This window comes from Aegilops tauschii, chromosome 7, assembly GCF_002575655.3.
Source record: "Aegilops tauschii subsp. strangulata cultivar AL8/78 chromosome 7, Aet v6.0, whole genome shotgun sequence".
Classification (NCBI taxonomy): domain Eukaryota; kingdom Viridiplantae; phylum Streptophyta; class Magnoliopsida; order Poales; family Poaceae; genus Aegilops; species Aegilops tauschii.
In genome coordinates, this window is record NC_053041.3 from 347,656,530 (window position 1) to 347,676,605 (window position 20,076).

The 20,076-nt window shown below is 46.5% G+C and overlaps 1 protein-coding gene across 1 annotated transcript in view; it reads right to left on the bottom strand.

Moving 5' to 3' along the window:
• Positions 1 to 420: 420 nt before the first annotated feature.
• The window catches only part of LOC141027153 (uncharacterized), a 57,094-nt gene continuing 37,438 nt past the window's right edge, over positions 421 to 20,076 (bottom strand). The window contains exons 2-3 of the mRNA XM_073504122.1: positions 1,157 to 1,433; positions 421 to 1,064 (exon numbers count right to left, since the gene is read on the bottom strand). Of these exons, the coding sequence (XP_073360223.1) occupies positions 421 to 1,064; positions 1,157 to 1,433 (921 nt within the window). The remainder of the gene's footprint in view (positions 1,065 to 1,156; positions 1,434 to 20,076) is intronic.

The window sequence follows — 20,076 nt, forward strand, 5'->3', positions numbered from 1 at the left end:
GACTGGTAAGCCGGAGTTGAGGTACCAACCTTATTATCCGGGTTATATAAACCGGAAGTGTACTTGAAGGCCTGTCAGTGTGTTATTACGGTTATATCAAGGACATAATTGTGGACCAATCTTTCGTGACTTAGATTCATATTCCGGGTTATATATATGAGACTATGATTCTCAGTGCGGTAAGCCGCCTAGAGACTTGTGATTTGTTTTCTATGCAGGATAGTTAAAGACAGCTATTTGAGCTTAAGGAAAATGAATGATCAATTATGACCCGGAAGAATATAAGGATGCAACTTCAATGGACTTAAGCATTCAACATGTGCACGATGGCACGACAAAGTTAAAATGTTGGTCCTATTCTATTACAAGACTCCCCGAGCCCAAAAGGGCGAAGCATTGGTTAACAAGCCGCCTAAAGAGTCAAGATGCTTGCCGGGTCGAAGCTTCCGGCTCATCCCTCTCCGCTCCTCCGGCTGTTCCCAAGACCTGGAAGGTTGACGATTTCCAGTCAATGCCGCTCAAAGCTTCAAATTGAGCTTCCTCGTCAATTAACCCGGCCGGGTCAATTTCCGGGGCAAAGGTGTGCTTACGAGTCGGCGGGACTAAGCTGATGGCTTCATAACGCGGAGTGGGGATCCTCTGATTCTCTGCATCGTAGCCCGGCTGATACTTGGTCAGATCGGTGTCATTCCCAATCAGGGTGGCCACCGGGCGCACGATCTTCACGCAGGCAGCAAAGTCCTTTTGGTCGAAGGGGGTGCCGTCTTCCTTCAAGCTGGGGTAACCAAGTGCAATGTCAGCCGGGTCTAGCTCTGGAAGGAAAGCCTTGGCCCGGCTCAGAGCAGCTATGGCTCCGGCTCTTGCAGAGGCCCGTCGCAGCTCTTGGACACGCTGAGGAAGAACGGCAAGCCGGCGAAGTACTTCCGCCAGGTGAGTCGGAACCTCATTGGATAGGGCCACCTCGGCCAAAGCGCGTTGTGACCCGGTGTAGAGTTGCTCCACCAGGGTGTACACGGCCTTCAGCTTGGTCAGCACGTTCTGATTGAGGTTGGCGCTTCTGGGACCTGTTTAACAAAGTAAGATAAGCCGTTCTCAATGATGGGAGTTATGAGACATAAAGACTGTAAACTTGTTCAAAGCCTGCAGAAGGACTTACCGAAGATTGCGGCGACCATTTGTGACACATGGCGTTTTAAGCCGGAGAGTTCGGCGGTTCTCTCCGTCAGAGCCTTCTCCGCCTGTTCGGCCCGACTTACCAGAGCAGCCTTCTCTTCGGCCCAAGTCTTCCTCTCAGCTTCAAACTTCTTCTTCAGCTTCTCTTGAGCAGCAATGCTGGATTCAAATTTGGCGTTGGGCTTCCGGGTCTCAGTTTCCTGAGTCTTCAGGCGGTTCTTAAGCTCCGAGATGTCAGCCTCGAATTTCTTGCAAGCAGCCTGCACAATTTCCGGGTTATAGTATGAACAATTATTATGCAACTTTAAAGTCCCAAGCACTTTCCAAGCAAAGACACTTGGCACTTGGGGGCTAATGCATGTCGAAAGTTTCTATCTACAAATTACCGGTTCATGGAAGTAAGCCGGAAATTAAGTCTACAACATATTCTATCATAAGTCGTAGACTTGGGGGCTAGTATGGTAAAGATGATTATGCAGTAAGCAATAGAGTGGTACCTCAGACTTCTGCTGTATCTGCTTCACCATGTCAATCTCCAAGTCCCGGCTGCTGTGCACTTGATTGACATAGCCGGAGATGATCTCTCCAATGCTCAGGTTGGCGTAGTTGGTGATGTCCAGCTTGGCCCGGTGGCGCTCTAGCAATTCTTCCTTCGCAGAGCACTTAGCCACCGCGGTGGGTCTCCCCGGCTCGACAAACTCCGTCCGGGTGATTACCACGTCCGGGTCATCGGCCGGCTGAGCCGGGCTGGAGATATCCGGGTTGGTGGAAGTCTCCATGGCTGGCTCATCAGTTGGAGTGGTGGCTTCAGGAGCAGAGGCAGCTGGCGGCTCTTGAGCTGAAACCTCCGGATCAGGCAAGACCGGCTCTTCGACCGGCTTATTCTTCTTTGCTCTTTTACTGAGCTTTGCTTGAGCACTGAAAGGACACAAGGTTAGTACAAAAGTATGAGTAAAGATAAGCACGACAAGAGATGATCATCATTACCCGCGTACGGTCTTGAAAGCCGGCAGGTTCGATTGCATAGAGTCGCCAGAGGAGGGTGAAGTTTCCTGATAATTCGAATCAGAAGAATTGAGCGGTTGACGTATAACACCCGCCAAAGGATGAAAAGGATATAAGTTGGAGATAACCTCGGTCCGGCGCTTCCTTGACGCCTCAGGTAAACCGGAGGAGAGGTCAGCATCCTTGTTGGTCCGGGTGTGCCGCCGGCTCTCATGAATCTGTTGCTTCAAAAGAAATTGAGGATCTTGATAAGGTAAAGGATGTGAAATTCTTACTTTCCGGGTTACTCTTCGGACTTTCAGCCTTGGCAAGGGCTCCGAGTCGGAGGAAAGTGTCATTACCTCTTCAGTCACCGGGTTACTTGCTCCGGTGTCATCCTGCTGATGATCAGTATCAATAAGGTGGACAGGAATAAACAAGAAATACAACAAGAGCGTACAGGTTCAGGGGTTACCTCTGACTCGGAGCTGTCACTTAGTTGAAGCAGCTCTGAAGCAGTAGGCCTGCTTCCCTTCTTGCGAGGAGCGGTTCTCCTGGCGGCTTTCTTAGCCTTCCTGGCCTTCTTGGCCGCCTCATGGTCATACTTGACCTTCCAGAATTTATCATCAGCCTGAAAAATACAATGAAGATTTCTTAAGGTTCAGACGAAAACTATTTAAAGGAGAAAATAAGATGTTCAGATCAGCGGCTTACCACTGGGCCGGGTTGGTCTTGCAGAAGGGGCTTAAGCCGGTCCTCCCGCAGTCTGCCAAGCTCTCATTCAAGAGGGCCTTGGTCATATCTTCAACAACGTCTTCAGGAAGATCGTTGCGGCTATGTCGCAGGGGGTCATCTTTCCGGCCCGTGTAATCACACATTAAGCCGGGGCGGCGGCTCAAGGGGATCACCCGCCAGGAGATCCAAACCCGGACCAGATCAATGCCGTTGAGGCCGTTGCCCAGGAGAGCCTTGATCTTGTTGATGGTGGGGATCAGAGGTTGACGCTCCGCCTGAGATAGTTTGTCGGGCAGAGGGTGGTTTGGTTCCAGACGCACGGCACGAAAGCCGGGCAGAGGGCTCTCGTCAGCCGGAGACGTGTCCTGGCAGTAAAACCACGTCTGGTTCCAGTCCTTTGGATGGCTGGGCGGCTCAGCGTAAGGAAAGAGGCAGTCTCTCCGGCGTTGAATGGAGATTCCACCAAGTTCCAGGCTCGGTTCGTTGGCGCACTCATTCTGGCGGTTCAAATAGAATAGCTCTCTAAAGAGCAGAAGGCTGGGCTCTTCTCCAAGGTAGACTTCGCAGAACACTTGGAAGTTGCATATATTTGACACAGAGTTGGGTCCTATGTCTTGTGGCCGCAGATCAAAGAAACTCAGCACGTCTCTAAAGAATTTTGAGCCGGGCGGTGCGAAGCCCCGGCTCATGTGATCAGCAAAAATCACTACCTCACCCTCCTTTGGTTGCGGTCTCTCCTCTGACGGGTCAGGGGCATGGTAAGACATGACATCCTTTTTGGGCAGGTAGCCCGTCTTCACAAAGTCCGCTAAGGTTTCATCAGTGATGTTGGACCTCAGCCAGTTGCACGTGATGGGTGCTTTGGGAGCTTTGGGAGGCATGGTGAAAGTCGGAAGCCTATGATAAAAGGAAATGTCCGGTTCAATTATAAGCCGGAGGAAGTTTACAGTTCAATGTTTCAAATGGCGGCTTATGAAGGGGCCTAATGACATATGGCTAAGTGCATCGGGTTATCTAAGCCGCTGAAGGTAGCGAGAGTAATTCAAATTGTCTACAGCTTTATCATAAATGAGCCGGAAAGTTTTACGGCGCGTGGCTTCTTTGAGCCGGAAATGTAAGCCGCCATAGCTCAGCAGATGCAGTTTTTTTACTAAGTGTGGTGAAACAAGTTTCACAGATCGCAGTGAATATTTTGGATCAAAATGGTTGACTAAAAGGAAAAGTTTCTAGACCTAAAACAGACGCAGAAGAAGTTCATAAGTTCGAACGGAGCCTTTATACAATGAGAAGGGATCTATGTACATTGGAAACGGGCGTGAAACAACTACTGCAACAGTTCTATACAGTCCAAAGATCAAGAAAGGTGGTAAAAATGAAATCTACCGAGAACTCGCGAGGAACGGCGAAGAACACGGGAAGAACAGCAAAGAACCTAATGTGGATCTACTCTATGGAGTGGCGAGGGCTTACGGGTGCTGGTGAGTCGCGGAGGTCGCCGCCGTTTTCTCTGGACACGACAGGTTGATGCAGCGGCCGGAGTTGGTGAGGACGAGGAGATCCGCGGCGGCGGCGGCGGAGCTCGGGCGACAGCACAGTAGGCGAGAGGAGGAAGAAGATAGAGGCGACAAGTGACCAGAGGCTCATGGGCCGGGCTATTTATAAGGTGAGGCTCATAAGTGGGCGCGAGAAACGAGGAGGCCACGGCGTGGTTATCTCGCCATATAAACGCCTCGATTTTCGGGGCGGCAGTTAAAGATAAGATCCATTGCGGATATGGTGGAGTAAAAAATGGACTTAATGGAAGATGAATTCACGGCGGGTTACCCGGAATCCAGAAGATGACGTCACGACGGGTTATAGCCTTCACACAATTATAAGCCGGAGATTTTCTGTCGAAAGGATTGAAGATTGACATGAGCCGGCTCAAATCAATTTGGGGCCTAATGTTGAGGATATAACCGTTGGAGTCACCCGCCCAGGAGGGGCCGGGTTACCCATGATAGTTACTACGCGAAGCCCGGTACCAAAGATGAAGACGGCGTGTCAGTAACGGGCCCAAGACCCAGCGATGGCTTAAGGCCCGTAGCATTAGCCGCCGTTAGGATTAAACTTGTAGTGTAAGGCAAGAATAGATAAGAGTCCGAGCCGGACACTGTTATGAGCCGGCCGGGACTCTGAGAGCCGCTGGGCGTCAACCTCTCTATATAAAGGGACGACCCGGCGGCGGTTCAGGACAAGAAAGATCTCATCAAGAGCCAGGCATAGCAATCAAGCTCCCTGCTCATCGAAACCCTAATCAATACCACCTCAACTGGACGTAGGCTTTTACCTTCACCGTAAGGGGCCGAACCAGTATAACCCTCGTGTTCCTTGTCCCGCTTAACCCCTTTAAGCTTCCTAGTTGCGATGGCTCCACGACTAAGTCCTAGCTCAAAGACATCTACCGTGACAATTCCACGACACAGGGGGAAACACACACCCCTGTTTGTGTACCCCGACACTTGGATTTCCTGGAAAGAGCATTTAACGACATTTTGGTTTGACTTCAAGTCTATCGGGGCTCCTTGGATGATTGTCAAAAAAACAGTGAGGGAGAGTGTCCACCATATATGACAGAAGAATAATGCCGACTATTGTCGTGGGGGTCGCTCTTCCTCTGCCGGGTGGCCTCAACACGCTACTACTATGTAGGCTTTTTCATAGTAGTGGGATCTCAACTATGCTATTCTAGTGGATGTGTGATTGGTTTTGTTTGAGTGAATTTCCTTTCGATGTTATTGTGTTCATCCTTTTCTCCCTCCAAGTGTGAAAAGAACTCCACTCAGGGTTCCACCCTACAACAGGTTATTTCCTCCAGTTCGCAGAAGCCCCTGAGCCCAAAGCTAGTATTAAGAAACTGGCTTTGGGGTCGAAGTGGAGCCACATGATTTGTTTAGTAAGTAGCCCCGAAGACTCTAGCTGACCTTCAAAAGGGTTTTACCAGAGGATTGACATCCCAAACGGGAACTAAGGAAGGTGTTTGTAGGTATTGACCTCGGCTCCAGACTCCGCCTCCGTGGAGATTACGGAGATGAACCGGAAGCTCAAGAGGTCCGAGGAGGACCACGATCTGATGTAGAAGTAAATCGAGCTGTCTCAAGGTGAGACCAAGCGGTTTCCATGTTTGTCAGATTTACTCTGGAAATGCGAATAAATTTGTAATATTGACGCCGAGTTGTTTCTCTTAACAGTTGTACAGCTGTTATCACAGAGCTGGAGGCGCTCAAAAGGCTGAGCTAGCGAAAGGTCAGTAGGAGGCCAAGCAGCAGAAAGGTACGGCCGCTAAGGCTGAGAAGGACCTAGCTGCCGAAAAGGTGGCTAGGGGTAAGGACCAGGCGTGGGTCCTGGAGGTAGAGGAGGCGCTGAAGGGCGTGTACTAGGAACGCGACGCCTTTCAAAACAAGGAGAAAGGGGCGAGTGTAGAACTCGAGAAGCTACACCCGGTGCATGCCAAGGTCCAGACATAGGCCCAGGCCGAACGCGAAGTGCTCCAGCAAGTGGGACAGATCACTATGGGTAAGCCATTTTTACTTCAGTGTGTTTTTGGCAGCAACGGGTTCATCGAGCTCACCCAAATCTGGCGTTCCACAGAGGCCTTCGTGGATCTCCCGAAGAGCGTGTTGGACGTCGGCCGCCAATTCGTCGACCTGGAGGGCCACAATGAAAAGAAGGCATTCTGGTAGCAATTCCAGGCGCCATCGTGTCTGGAGCTGTTGAATCATGAGATGAAGCAGCCGATGGAGGTCCTCCGCATGGCAAAGCCAGCGCTTCAGGACCACTGTGTCAAGCTATGGCCCACGGAGGAGATACCGACCAGCTTCTTCGGGCTCCTGGCTCGGCTACAATAGGTCATCCCCCAAGTGGCTCATTGGAAGCGTTCCACGTGATTGGAGGGTGCGTAGCGGGCGTATGCCTGCATGAAGATGAACTATCGGCGCGTCGAAGCACCGGTCGTAGCCCCCCCCCCAAGGGAAAGACCATACCGCAGAGCAGTTCCTTGCTGAGGTGGTATAAGGGGCCCGGATGACCATGGCCAAGTGTCCCAAGGACACTTTGTATTTTTAAGTAGTACTTCGGAATGCCGAAGTGTAGTTGGATGTAAAAAACTTCCTTTGTTTTAAATGAATGCGGCTTTATATTCCATCATATGATTGTGTTGTTTTCTTAATTCCTGTGTTGCCGTGTTAAACTGAAAGTGGCCAGTCATCGGTTCCGACCCCTTTGTACACTATATAGAGGATGTTCCTTAGGCAATCATTACGTTTAGCCAACGTCTCGGTTCCCAAAGGCGGTCCATGCACATAGAAATGAGGCAATCAGGCTATAATGGCTTTATAACTTACACTTAGTTGTAGGATTGACTTGAGGGATGATGACGAGCCCCCAGTGTTCGAACTGGTCGGCTGCATCCGGGGTTTAGGCTACTAACCACTTCGGCTGATGTGATAAAGAGCCCGGACAAAAAATAAATAAACAAGAGGCCAAAAAATGAGAGAAGGCCCAAATAAAAAAAAATGAGAGAAAAGAAAGAAGGGACAATGTTACTATCCTTTTTTGCCACACTTTTGCTTCAAAGTAGCACCATGATCTTCATGATAGAGAGTCTCCTATGATATCACTTTCATATACTAGTCGGAATTTTTCATTATAGAACTTGGCTTGTATATTCCAATGATGGGCTTCCTCAAATTGCCCTAGGTCTTCGTGAGCAAGCGAGTTGGATGCACACCCACTTAGTTTCTTTTTGAGCTTTCATAAACTTATAGCTCTAGTGCATCCGTTGCATGGAAATGCCTACTCACTCACATTGATATCTATTAATGGGCATATCCATAGCCCGTTGATACGCCTAGTTGATGTGAGACTGTATCCTTCTTTTTGTCTTCTCCACAACCACCGTCTATTCCACCTATAGTGCTATGTCCATGGCTCACGCTCATGTATTGCGTGAAAGTTGAAAAAGTTTGAGAACATCAAAAGTATGAAACAATTGCTTAGCTTGTCATCGAGGTTGTGCATGATTTAAATATTTTGTGTGATGAAGATGGAGCATAGCCAGACTATACGATTTTGTAGGGATAAGCTTTCTTTGGCCATGTTATTTTGAGAAGACATAATTATTTTGTTAGTATGCTTGAAGTATTATTGTTTTTATGTCAATATAAACTTTTGTTTTGAATCTTACGGATCTGAACATCCATGCCACAATAAAGAGAATTACATGGATAAATATGTTGGGTAGCATTCCACATCAAAAATTCCGTTTTTATCATTTACCTACTCGAGGACGAGCAGGAATTAAGCTTGGGGATGCTTGATACGTCTCCAACGTATCTATAATTTTTGATTGTTCCATGCACTGGTACGTGTGAGTGCTATACAAACGGTTTTTAACCCCTTTCCGTGACGACATTTGGAACCATCGCCAAGTGAGTGTGGGAGATAGGGGGGTCCTTCCCGCATGATCCAGAAACCGTCGGGGATATGCCCTCTTGGCACACACGCTCGGCAAAATGAGGTCGTGTGCGACCGGCGAGCGTTCAAATACGGTAATACGTACAATAGAGCTAAAAAATACAACTATACAGGCAAAATTGTTTCCGGTCGCAAGTACATCCCACACAGTCAGTCCCCGCTAAACGTTTCCATTCGTATGTACATCCCACACAGTCGCTCCAAGGAAAACGTTTCCGTTCAGAGGTACATCACACACAATTTACCCTGTTAAATCGTTTGTGATAGCGTTGCCATTGCACACGATATTAACAATTTTATAGTTTGCGTTATTGAATGCATCACACACGGTGCGTAGAAGAAACTGTGTGGCAAAGGCTGTCCATCACACACAGTTTTTATGTGGTAAACGTTTGCGCAAGGTGGCCTAATGCAAACAGTTTTCAAGAGAAGGTCGTGTGTGCAGTGGAGATTGATGGCACACGTAGTGGAACCTACAAATATAGGTTCAACCACAAATGCATAATTCGATGCACAGGTACATATACTGAAGAACTACAGAAGCACCAAGTAAAGAATGATGAACCACAGTTGTACTAAAGACTATAAATAGAGAGGCGAAAGACATTCTGGTTGCTGGAGAAGGTGAAGCGGAATGCCCATATTGTGCCCTCCTCCATACGTAATGCGTGCAGGACTCTAGGCCAACCCCTTGTGATGGCTGCCCGTCCATCCTTCAATGTCTTCATTACAACTTCTCGATGCTCGTTGTAGTCTAGATGAAATACTTTAACCTTCATTGCATGTCCACTAATCATGAACTTTGCGAGGTAATCCTGACTGAACTGCTTCGGGAACCACTGCGAAGGAAAAAGATTCAGACATTGTTGTCTAACTACTCATTATGGGCAGTAAAAAGAGAAGGCTGCAGAGTTTGTAGTTACCATCCTACAGCTCACTGTTGTGTTGGATAGAGAATAAACAAATAATTTGCTTGCCACCATTCGTATATTTTGGCTAATAATCCTTATCAGTTTCCTCACTTGATGCTTGTTCATGAATATCTCATTGCCCCATACGCAAAAAGGGTCGATGCGTGGATCCTTGCCAAGGGCATATGTACCTAGAAGCAACAAGTCAATATTAGAAGCTAACAAGTGTCCAGGCCTGGATCTATATTGATAGAGGCAAAGGTGTCCCGTCTTTCGATGAGATGATGGATATCGCTTTGGTGGAAGTCGACTTTGACGATCCGACTATGAACGTGCGATGACGTCGCGCCTTAGCAATCGCTAAACCAACTCCGAGAGGTTATTGACCATGCCGGAGCACGATCAACCTGACCACGAGGGTCTGTTTCCTGCGAGCAAACGAAGAACAAGCGAGAAACTGAAATTGCAATCTGGATATTGCGAATATAAGATGAAAGCTTTATTGATCAAGGTGGGGTTCTGTGACGCCTTTGTCTGGTCGTTGAACACAAACGAAGTACGCGAAGTTGCAGCTATGGCGAACTTTTAATCTAAACAAAACTCAAAGTCTAAACGACGCCCTAAGGGCTGTATATATGGAGGAAGAGGGGGGGATTTCGTGGCCCTTGGGGAAGGGGTCCGAAACCAACCCTATCTCTTGTTTCCCCACACATACGTACTCTAAAAACAGCCTATACTCAAGTATTTCGAAATTACATGGGCCTAGCCCAATAATAAGGTGACGCAGCACCTAGAATAGCCTCTGGACGAAAGTTATGAAGTAGCATCTTGTATATTTCGTCCAAGGCTTCATGCACGCATTATGGTGGCTTCAACGTCCTGAAATCATCACTTGTAACTCCGTTCTTGTTCCCCATGCGCATGCCATCATCTCCATGCTTGTTCTTGCTCCAATGTTCATCCTTCTCAAAGCTAGGCCCTTCATTTGTAAGCAAAACAAATGTATCCAATTTAGGCAGCATCATATTCTCATGAACATTAGAATCATTACCAAGAAACGAAAGTACCTGGTAATTTAATTGGCGTGCGCGAGCTCTAGTAATTGGTCCAGTATGTATAGCAGCAGGGGCTGTGGGTGTAACAATGGTATTGATGACCTCATCATATATGCACTACATTATGGAACGACGGGGGGAGTACAAGCTGAGGGATGAAGCTAACCTCGGCGGAAAATGGTGGCCACTCCCGTTGTTGTCCTGCATAAGTAGTGGAAAGGCATGATAAGTACAACAACCTTAACATCAGACAAATATAGCAAAGGTTAACAACATCATCTCCAAATGATCGCTTGAATGTGTTGGTTTCAGCATACTGTTAAAGCAGATATAAAATGGAAGGCAATGTTACCGACAGCACATCAAATATTGCAATTCAAACTAGTATTGTTGAAAATGAATAGAACATAGGTAATGCTTAAACATCACACTGAATAAATGTGTAAAACTGAAATAAAGGGCATGTGTTAACTACACCAGGAATAACTAGAACCAAATATAGCCGTTCAAACTGGTATTGATGTAGTTGAGCGGCACAGTTTCGACTTGCACATAATGAAGAACACATTTTGAATGACTGAAATAAACAAGACATAAATGACCAATATAACAACCAAATATAGCCATTGAAAACTGGACAGAGTCTCACTGCAACCAACCTAACAAGCAAATATAGATAAATAGGGCATATGCTTGAAAGCTGGACAAATGCTCACAGCAACCAACCTAACAAGCAGATATAAATAAACAAGGCATCTGCTTGATAACTGGACAAATGCTAAAAAAAGCAACCTAACGACCAAATACAGATAAACAAGGCATCTGCTTGATAACTGGACAAATGCTCACTGTAAGCAAACTAAGAACCAAATACATATAAACAAGGCATCTGCTCGATAACTGAAAAAATGCTCACTCCAACCAACCTAACAACCAAATACAGATAAACAAGGCATCTACTGACTATAAACAACCAAATATAGCCATTCGTGAAACTGAAGTGGAAAATTCATACTTAAACATCACATAGCCCTATTGAATAATTCATTTTTGCATAACTAAAATAATTAAACACGGCATAGTTAAAGCACCGCATGACAAATGCTAGTACAACAAAGGGTACGGGTTGGCAAGCTAGAAAAGGTAAGATTTGCTGATAGAATGTTGCCTCGTATTTCATGGACGGGATCCTTCCAGTTGGAAGAGCACAGACCCATGGTGCGCTCTCTGATGTCACAGATGGGTTGTTTCACCTTGGAAGAACCTTTGTGGGTGCCCTCCTCATGCTCGTGGTCATGGTCGATGAGATCTGACTTGGCAATTGAAGATCCCAAGCCGCCGCCGTAGAACGTGTCCTTCAGAAATGACAAAATGGGCTCGATGGCGTATAAATATAGCAAATCCTTGACCGCTTGGCGGAGGAGATCAGCGGCAGGGCCGTCGAAGAGATCGATGGTGGTTGAACCAGAGGGGTTGGCGATCGACCACTTAACCTGTGACATGGCCCGCGTGAAGCCGTCGCTGTGGTCGAGCTTGATGTCGTAGTCAGCTTTCCCGAGATACAGTAATACGCTAGCCTGCTGACATGAAGCCTTCGGCATGGCAACGTAGTCAACGTCTTCAGCGGCTTCCTCGGCGACGTGTTGCTCCGGGATCGACAGGTCGGGGTGAACGGCGGCCACCTCGCCAACATCCGCCGGAGAGGCCACGATAAACCTCTTCTTGGCCGAACGCTCGTCGGGCTCCCCGGGATACGTGATCAAGCTTAGGATGCGACATTCTAGAGCAGGGGATATGGATCTGGCGGGGAGGGACACCGCAGGCCTCATCTAAGAACTCAGGGGAGTGGGGCGACAGTATGGGAATCGCTGGGTAACCTGAACTTTATTATCTAAGCTAGGAGGAATGGGCAGACCGGCAGGGGTTGCCGGCGGCGGCCGCGATCTAGGGTTCGAGGGGCGAAGGGGGCGGGTGGGGGACTGTGGAGGGGGGTGTTTGAGGATAAGCCGCGGCTACCGAAATTTTTAGTAATGGTGGGAGGAGATGGTGGTGGACGAGGGAGGGCGACGGTTCAAATGCCTCGGCTACTACAATTTTACTATAAGGTCGATGCTGGAGGAGTGTGGGCGACTGTTGAAGTACGAGGCTACTAAAATTTGGGTAAAGGAATTGATGCGGGGCGGGAGTGCCCAAGATCGCGCACGGTCCAATAACAATATGCGTGTATGATAATAAGGAAAAGTGGCGGAACCGCCGATTTTTGCAACGCTCAAGGTGGGTAGTTTGTTTTGATATTTCTAGCTAGTTGGTCTATCGCACACGGTTCGTCCTAATTTCCAAACAAACTTACCCGCCTTTATCTTGCACAGGTGGTGATTTTACAGCGCACTTGCATCGTACACAGTTAAGCCAGTACCTCCACCAACTTTGCTCGCGCTTGCGCGGTCGTGGTGATTTTACTGCGCAGTTGCATCGCACAAGGTTGAGCCAGTACCTCCACCTTTGCTCGCGCTTGCGCAGGCATGGTGATTCACAACGCACTTGTATTGCACATGGTGAAGATATTATACCCGTGTCCGTTGAGCGTCATCAGAGTCTTTGCAGCAAAAAAAGTTAGAGAGGGTCACAAGACAGCCACACCAACATGTGGCCCAAATATATATGAGTGAAAAGGGTGGTCTGTGATGTTCAAAATTCCAATGCACAACTTTGACCACACGGGCCCATGGTTGGGCGCGTCGTCGAAGATCGATGAGAGGGGCCGGAAGTCAAGAACCACCTAGAAGTGGCCAAATATAAGTAGGAATATTGAGGATGTTTAAAACTTTAAATACACAATGCATATGTTTGGTGGCACCTGCCTCGCAAACCCGAAATCACCCTTGGATATATATCTATAATGACATAATGTCGTACCTAGCTAGGATGCTTGGCCCACCACCTCCCACTTCGTGTTAGCAGGGCGGATGCACGTAATGATCGATACTTTGGTCATACATGCATGTGGCCATGACCTACCATAAGACGAACCAATGAATCTATCATTTGGTCAAACGACAGCTGTTGTGTCGATAAACCGCTTGGGCCAATAGATTGAACCATCATAAAAATCGCACGAGAGGGACCACAAAACCAGCACCTCTTGCATGCGGCCCAAAATAATGTACGTTGGGAAGGGGTGATATGTGTTTTCAATATAGAATAATGTACAATTTAGATGTGGTGCCTACCTCTCAATACAGACAACAACCATGAAGGCAAGGTAGTTAAGGACGAGATACACAGGGTATGATGTAGGTCGAACCCAGCAATCCGAGCATGTGGGAGGGAATCCTGACAACGCATTAGCTCGAGCTTTGGTTGAGCAACATGTGACGGTGACCAGCCCTAACACGAACTAGGAGGAATCCATTCATGGCCAACACATGCCCCTCATTATGGTCAAAGGGATGATATATATACACTTGGGGAGCCCACAGATATGCGTGTCGTCACAAAAAACCGCACAAGGGAGACATGGTCGATCAGAAGACCCCATATACACTGCATGCGGCCCAAAATATGTATGGGTACGGTGGTGTGTGATGTGTTTAAATCCCGAATGCACAACTTCGATGGGCCACCAACTACATTACAAACCAAACACCGTACCCGACTCCAAGCCTGGTTCAATACGTACAATGTCGGTTTCCCAACTTCGAGGCGGCGGCGTTGGGGGGGGGTCGTCCCACGCATGCGCTCAAACTTTATTTGGTCTAGCATGGGACACATCCATATCTATACCCCTATATAGTGTGCGAATAACTTTGAAAGTTGGTCATTGGATGAAGCCAATCCGACAGTACAGAGATGGCAAATCCGAGCACTACTGGCCGTTGGATATCATCTACATTCCACCAGATTCTGCCACATGTACAATCTAGAAGACTCCATGGTTGAACTTAAGCATAATGCACAAACCTCAAAACACAAGAACTTCTCCTTTGTTCTCTAGAATCTTCAATATCTTAATTGCCCAAACTTTTTTTTCTAAATGAATTGTCACTTTTTGTTTTTACTTTATGCTTTACAATGCACAATTCCATGAATCTTAAAATAGATTTTTTTATAAAACTAATTGATTTTGAATGAGATGAACTATAAGAATTAAACGAACATCTACATCATGCATATATGACTCAAAGCTTACATGCTATAGTGTGGTATTTATTCATAATTTGGTTACCAAATCTCATGCGTGCAATGCACGTGTACCTTAATAGTATCAATAGGAAACCATCATGGTCAAACCCTTCTCGTTGTTGGGTCAAAGGGATAGATTGTGTGGGGCCCCCTAATTGTTGGTAAAGGATAGTATATATGCCTCAGGGAGCCCACAGATATGTGCCGCTTCTATAAGCCGCACAAGGGTGACATGCTCGAGAAGAACACCCTGCCCCCTATACCCTGCATGCAACCAGAAAAAGGTTTATATAATCGCCATGACAGGTCAAGTCAATCATTCTTTAATTTTTTAGAGCAAAAATAACCCATAAAAACATAGTCTACAAATTAGCAAAACAAGGATCCCAAGGTTTATATAATTGCCATGATAGGTCACTATAGAGATATAATATATCTCTATAATGACCGTGTCATGGCATTTAAATGAAGCTTGAGATATGCAACTTCCCATCGGGTCACCCATCCTTGGACTACTCCAGCCCGAGCATGCTTAACTTCTGCGTTCTATTCGACTAGGCTAGTGGATGGGAAGCCGCCCCTTGCTGATAAGAATTGCCTCCGTGCCATTAAGGCGTTTCACGCTGGTCACCCTATGTGACCTACTACCTCCTATCACACACATTTGTGCTTTAGATATTTACATGGCCGGTGTGTCACCGCTAGCCTTCAATGAGCACTAACACTGGTAGCGGGAAAACGATGGGAGAAGAGGCGGGAAACCGATAAGAGGAGTGGCGAGAAACCGATATGCGTGAGCTAGCACGACGCATGCGCACAGTGTTTACCCATGTACTGCATGTGCTGTCGAAAGGGCTTAGGGTTGCCGTTTGATCTGGGAGCATCCAACGGTGCACACGTACGATCCATGGGGTTTGGGTTCTGGCCAATCAGAACGCACGACTCAGACACGCGCGCAGCAGGGGGGCATCGGCCATGGTTTGGTAGGCACACTGCTTTCGTGAGTGAACCGTGTGTTATTTGAAAACATTTCGTGAGAAGAATCTCGGTTTTTAAATCCTCGTAAATCCAAAACTCACCCAAAAATTGTGAAACCTGGCATGGTGTCACGACATGGCACATATATGTCGAGGAATGTTTTTCGTCCATTTTGGCGCAAGTTTTATTATAAGCCTCTTACAAACCGGAGCTTCTCTCAAAGAAGCCTCGTCATTCCGATAGGGAAATGTGCCCCCCTTGTGGGCGAAACATAATCACTGCCACTTTTCGCCTTGTATTTTCTTCTATGGGCAACATGGAACGACAAGATATCCGTGCTGAAATTTAAACTTATTCAGGGTTCGTTTGGCCTTTATATACCCTAATTGAGTTTCCTAGGCATTTAATGTCCATAATTCAAATCTAAACTTCAAATACATGCTCCAGTTCGCCAAAATGGCTAGAAAATTTAGACATGTGTCCTTGGGTACATGTTTAGGTCCCATGCCAGGAATGAGAAAGAATTACAACCATACCCACGTCCTGGCTTGTCCGCAAACATTTCGAATCTTGGTTTTTAAATCCCCGTAAATCCTGAACTCACCAGAAAGTCATCAAAGGTGGCATGGTGTCACGTCATGGCACATATATGTCATGGTAAAAACATTGTCCAATTTGGGCCAAGATTTATTACAAACCGGAGCTTCTCTCAAAGAAGCCTCGTGGTTTCGATAGGGAAACGTGTTCCCCTTCTGGGCGAAACGTAATCACTGCCTCTTTTTGCCTTGTATTTTCTTCCACGGGCAACATGGAATGACATGATATCCATGCTGAAATTTAAACTTATTCAGGGTTCGTTTGGCCTTTTTATACACTAGTTGAGTTTCCTAGGCATTTCATGTCCATAATTCAAATCTGAACTACAAATACATGCTCCAGTTCACCAAAATGGCTAGAAAAATTATACATGTGTCCTTGGGTGCATGTTTAGGTCCCATGCCAGTAATGGGAACGAATTACAACCATACCGGTGTCCTGGCTCGTCCTCAAACATTTCGAATCTCGGTTTTTAAATCCCCATAAATCCAAAACTCACCAGAGAGTCATCAAAGGTGGCATGGTGTCACGTCATGGCACACATATGTCGTGGTAAAAACATTGCCAATTTGGGCCAAGCTTTATTACAAACCTCTTACAAACCGGAGCCTGTCGAAAGAACCCTCGTGGTTTCGATAGGGAAACATGTCCCCTTGTGGGCCAAACGATAATCGCTCCCTCTTGTAGCCTCGTATTTTCTTCTACATGCAACATGGAACAACAGGAGATTCGCGCTGAACTTTGAAATTATTCAGGGTTCGTTTGACCTTTTTTATTCATTAATTGAGTTTTCTAGGCATTTAATGTCTATAATTCAAATCCGAACTACAAATACATGCTCCAGTGCACCAAAATGGCTAGAAAAAATGTACATGTTTCCTTGGGGTGCATGTTTAGGTCCCATGGAATGAATGGGAACAAATTCAACAGTCTCGACGTCCTGGCTTGGCCACAAACATTGCGAATCTCGGTTTTTAAATCTCAGTAATTCCAAAACTCACCAGGAAATCATGAAACTTGCCATGGTGTCACTACATGGTATTTATAATTGTCCAATTTGGGCAAAGCTATATTACAAGCCTCTTACAAACCGAAGCCGATCGCAACCCTCGTGGTTCCGTTAGGGAAACATGCCCCTCTTGTGGGCGAAACAATAATCGCTGCCTCTTCTCGCCTTGAACTTTGCTTTCTACAGGCAACATAGAATAACAGGAGTGTCATGCTGAAATTTGAAACTGTTCAGGGTTCGTTTGTACATTGTATATATATTACTAATTACTAAGTTTTCTACGCATTTAATGTAGTCCATAATTTAAATTTGAACTACAAGCACATGCTCCAGTGAAGCAAAATGGGTGGGAAATCGTACATGTGTCATTGGGTGCATGTTTAGGTCTCATTTATGGAATGGGAATGAATTACAAACTTGTCGTCGTCCTAAAACATTGAGAATCTCGGTTTTTAAATCCCAGTAAATCAAAAACTCACCCAAAAACATGAAACTTGGCATGGTTTCATGACATGGCACATATATGCCATGGTAAAAAGTCGTCCAGTTTGAGAAGAGGCGCACACATTAGTAGCCAACGAAGTCCTTTTTGAAACAAAAAGCTGACACGTTAATATCGCAAACGGTTGTATTATATTAACCATGTCAAAATTTAACCATACTCGGTGGCATGCGTGCAGCTGTTTGATTAGACGGGACGAGCGCGAGATGTCCGCCATGCAGGCTCGACGGGACGCGTGCGAGCAGTCCGCCGCGCAGGCTCGGTGGGATGCGTGCATCCTGTCCACCTCGCAGGCTCGATGGGACACGTGCGAGCAGCAAGGCTGCCCATGCTCACCGGGAAGTGAGCTCTTTGACCTCCATGCACCAGCCGCCGCCCGCCTCACTCACAACTTCTCCATTAATGGGTTAATTAAAGCACCTGAACGGATGGTGTTTGCTTGTGATCCCATGGCATCATTTGCATTGTTCGTGTTTTCAACTCGTATTCCGCCCTAATCTAAATTGCCACATAGGGCAACGGATAATACGACCACAAATAAAATGGCAACGGATAATACGACCACGAATTTACAATGGCGTAGATAATAATTGTCTTACATATTTCGGATAATTTAAAATGCCACATGCGTCAAAGCTCGAAAGAAACGGGGGCAAGAGAAGAAGGAAATTGCAGACAACGATCTGGGTCGCTACTGTCTCTACTCATCGATGGATCACCGGGCGACGACATCCTCCAGCTCCTTCTGCAATTCCTCACGACTTTGCTTGAAAGCAGCCACGGATTCCTCCACCTCCTACTCGTGCTCGATTCGAAGCTTCCTCAAGTCACCCATCAGTTCCTCGACGACCGCTGTTAGCGTCATCCCCGAGGCACTACTCTGCTCATGCAGCATCTTCCAGCCGGCGGCCTCCTCCTCCTTATTGGCGAGCGCCTTGAGGAGCTTCGCATTGTCACCCATGAGTTGCTCGACAAGGTCGGTCGCCTTGTCAACCGAGGCATCGCTGATGATGAGGACATGACTACCTTGGATACGACCAAAAATATTGCATACATGCATATTTGTCAGGTGATTTCTAGTGCAAACTATTCAATAATCTATTTATGTTATCCAGAACAAAAATACTTCACACACTTTTGTGTTTTGTCTAATTGCAGGTGTATGGGACATTTGTACAATCCACATATGAAGATAAGGCAAAAGGAGAAGTTTAGGTTCTGTTCAAAAAGTCCTCTCACGTCACTTTTGGGCCAAGAGAAAATAGAGTCAAAGTCTCTCACGTTCTGGATTCAGATTCGGACTGCACAGACATACCTGACTCAAAACGCCAATAACTTTTTCATACGGACTCCGAATTGGGTGATTCTTTTTTTGTTGGAAAGTAGATTTCGTCCTCTTTCCAACCCAATTGGATTCACCTTTAAATTCGTCCGGAGAATTGAGATATGGACGAAACAATCTGACGCTGCAGCAGAATCTGAGTCAAACAACAAGTCCAAAGGTGTTGCATCACCTCCACTTGGGCCCATGAGCCTTGTACGACCTAGGGTTGGTTTTAGGCTGCCTTGGGACGTCCTCCCACCTCCTTGGCCTCCACCCCTTGCTCCTATATAAGTAGATCCATCTAGTAGCTTTTTCCTTGGGATTTGTTTAGTTAAAAGTTAGCCATTGCAACTTCGTGTACTTCGTTTGTGTCCAATGACCAGACCAAGACCGCTTACGGATCCCCACCTTTATCAATACTTCATATATATTCGCAATATTTAGATTGCATTATCATATTCTTGCTTGTTCTTCGATTGCGTGCAGGAATAGACCTTCGTGGTCAGGCTGATTGTGCTTCCAGCATCGTCAGTAACCTCGGGAGATTGGTTTAGCGATTGCTAAGGCGCAACGTCGTGCACGTTTGTAGTCGGATCGTCAAAGTCGGCTCCACCAAATCGATAGTTATCATCTCATCGACAGATCGGGACACCCTCGCCTCTATCAAGTGGTATCAGTTTTCAGGTTGCTCGGTGAGAATTTCCAGTTATCCCTAGATTAGATTTACTTTCTTACCTATTGTCCAAGAAAAAGCCACAAAAAAGTTAGATCTATTCATCCTTTTGTCCAAGCCAGTCTGAGCCTTTGCAATTTTCTATTCATTGTTTGCATTTTTGAATTATTGGTTGCATCGTAGTGTCGAGTTGCTGGTCTTAGTGTCTAGTTCGTTTACAGTTTCGAGTTCTGTTCACATAAGTCACGTCGCCGCTGCATCGTTATCCCTTCCGCTGTCCACCATCCAACCATCAATTTCCACCACGTGCTACCCATCGTTCATTGTCATAATCATAGTTCAGATCGTTCACATCTTTGCTTGATCCAATCTGCATCTTATCTAGTTTGTTTTGGAAAGAGACAGAGAAAAAAAGTAAAAAAAAGAGTCAGAGAAAAAA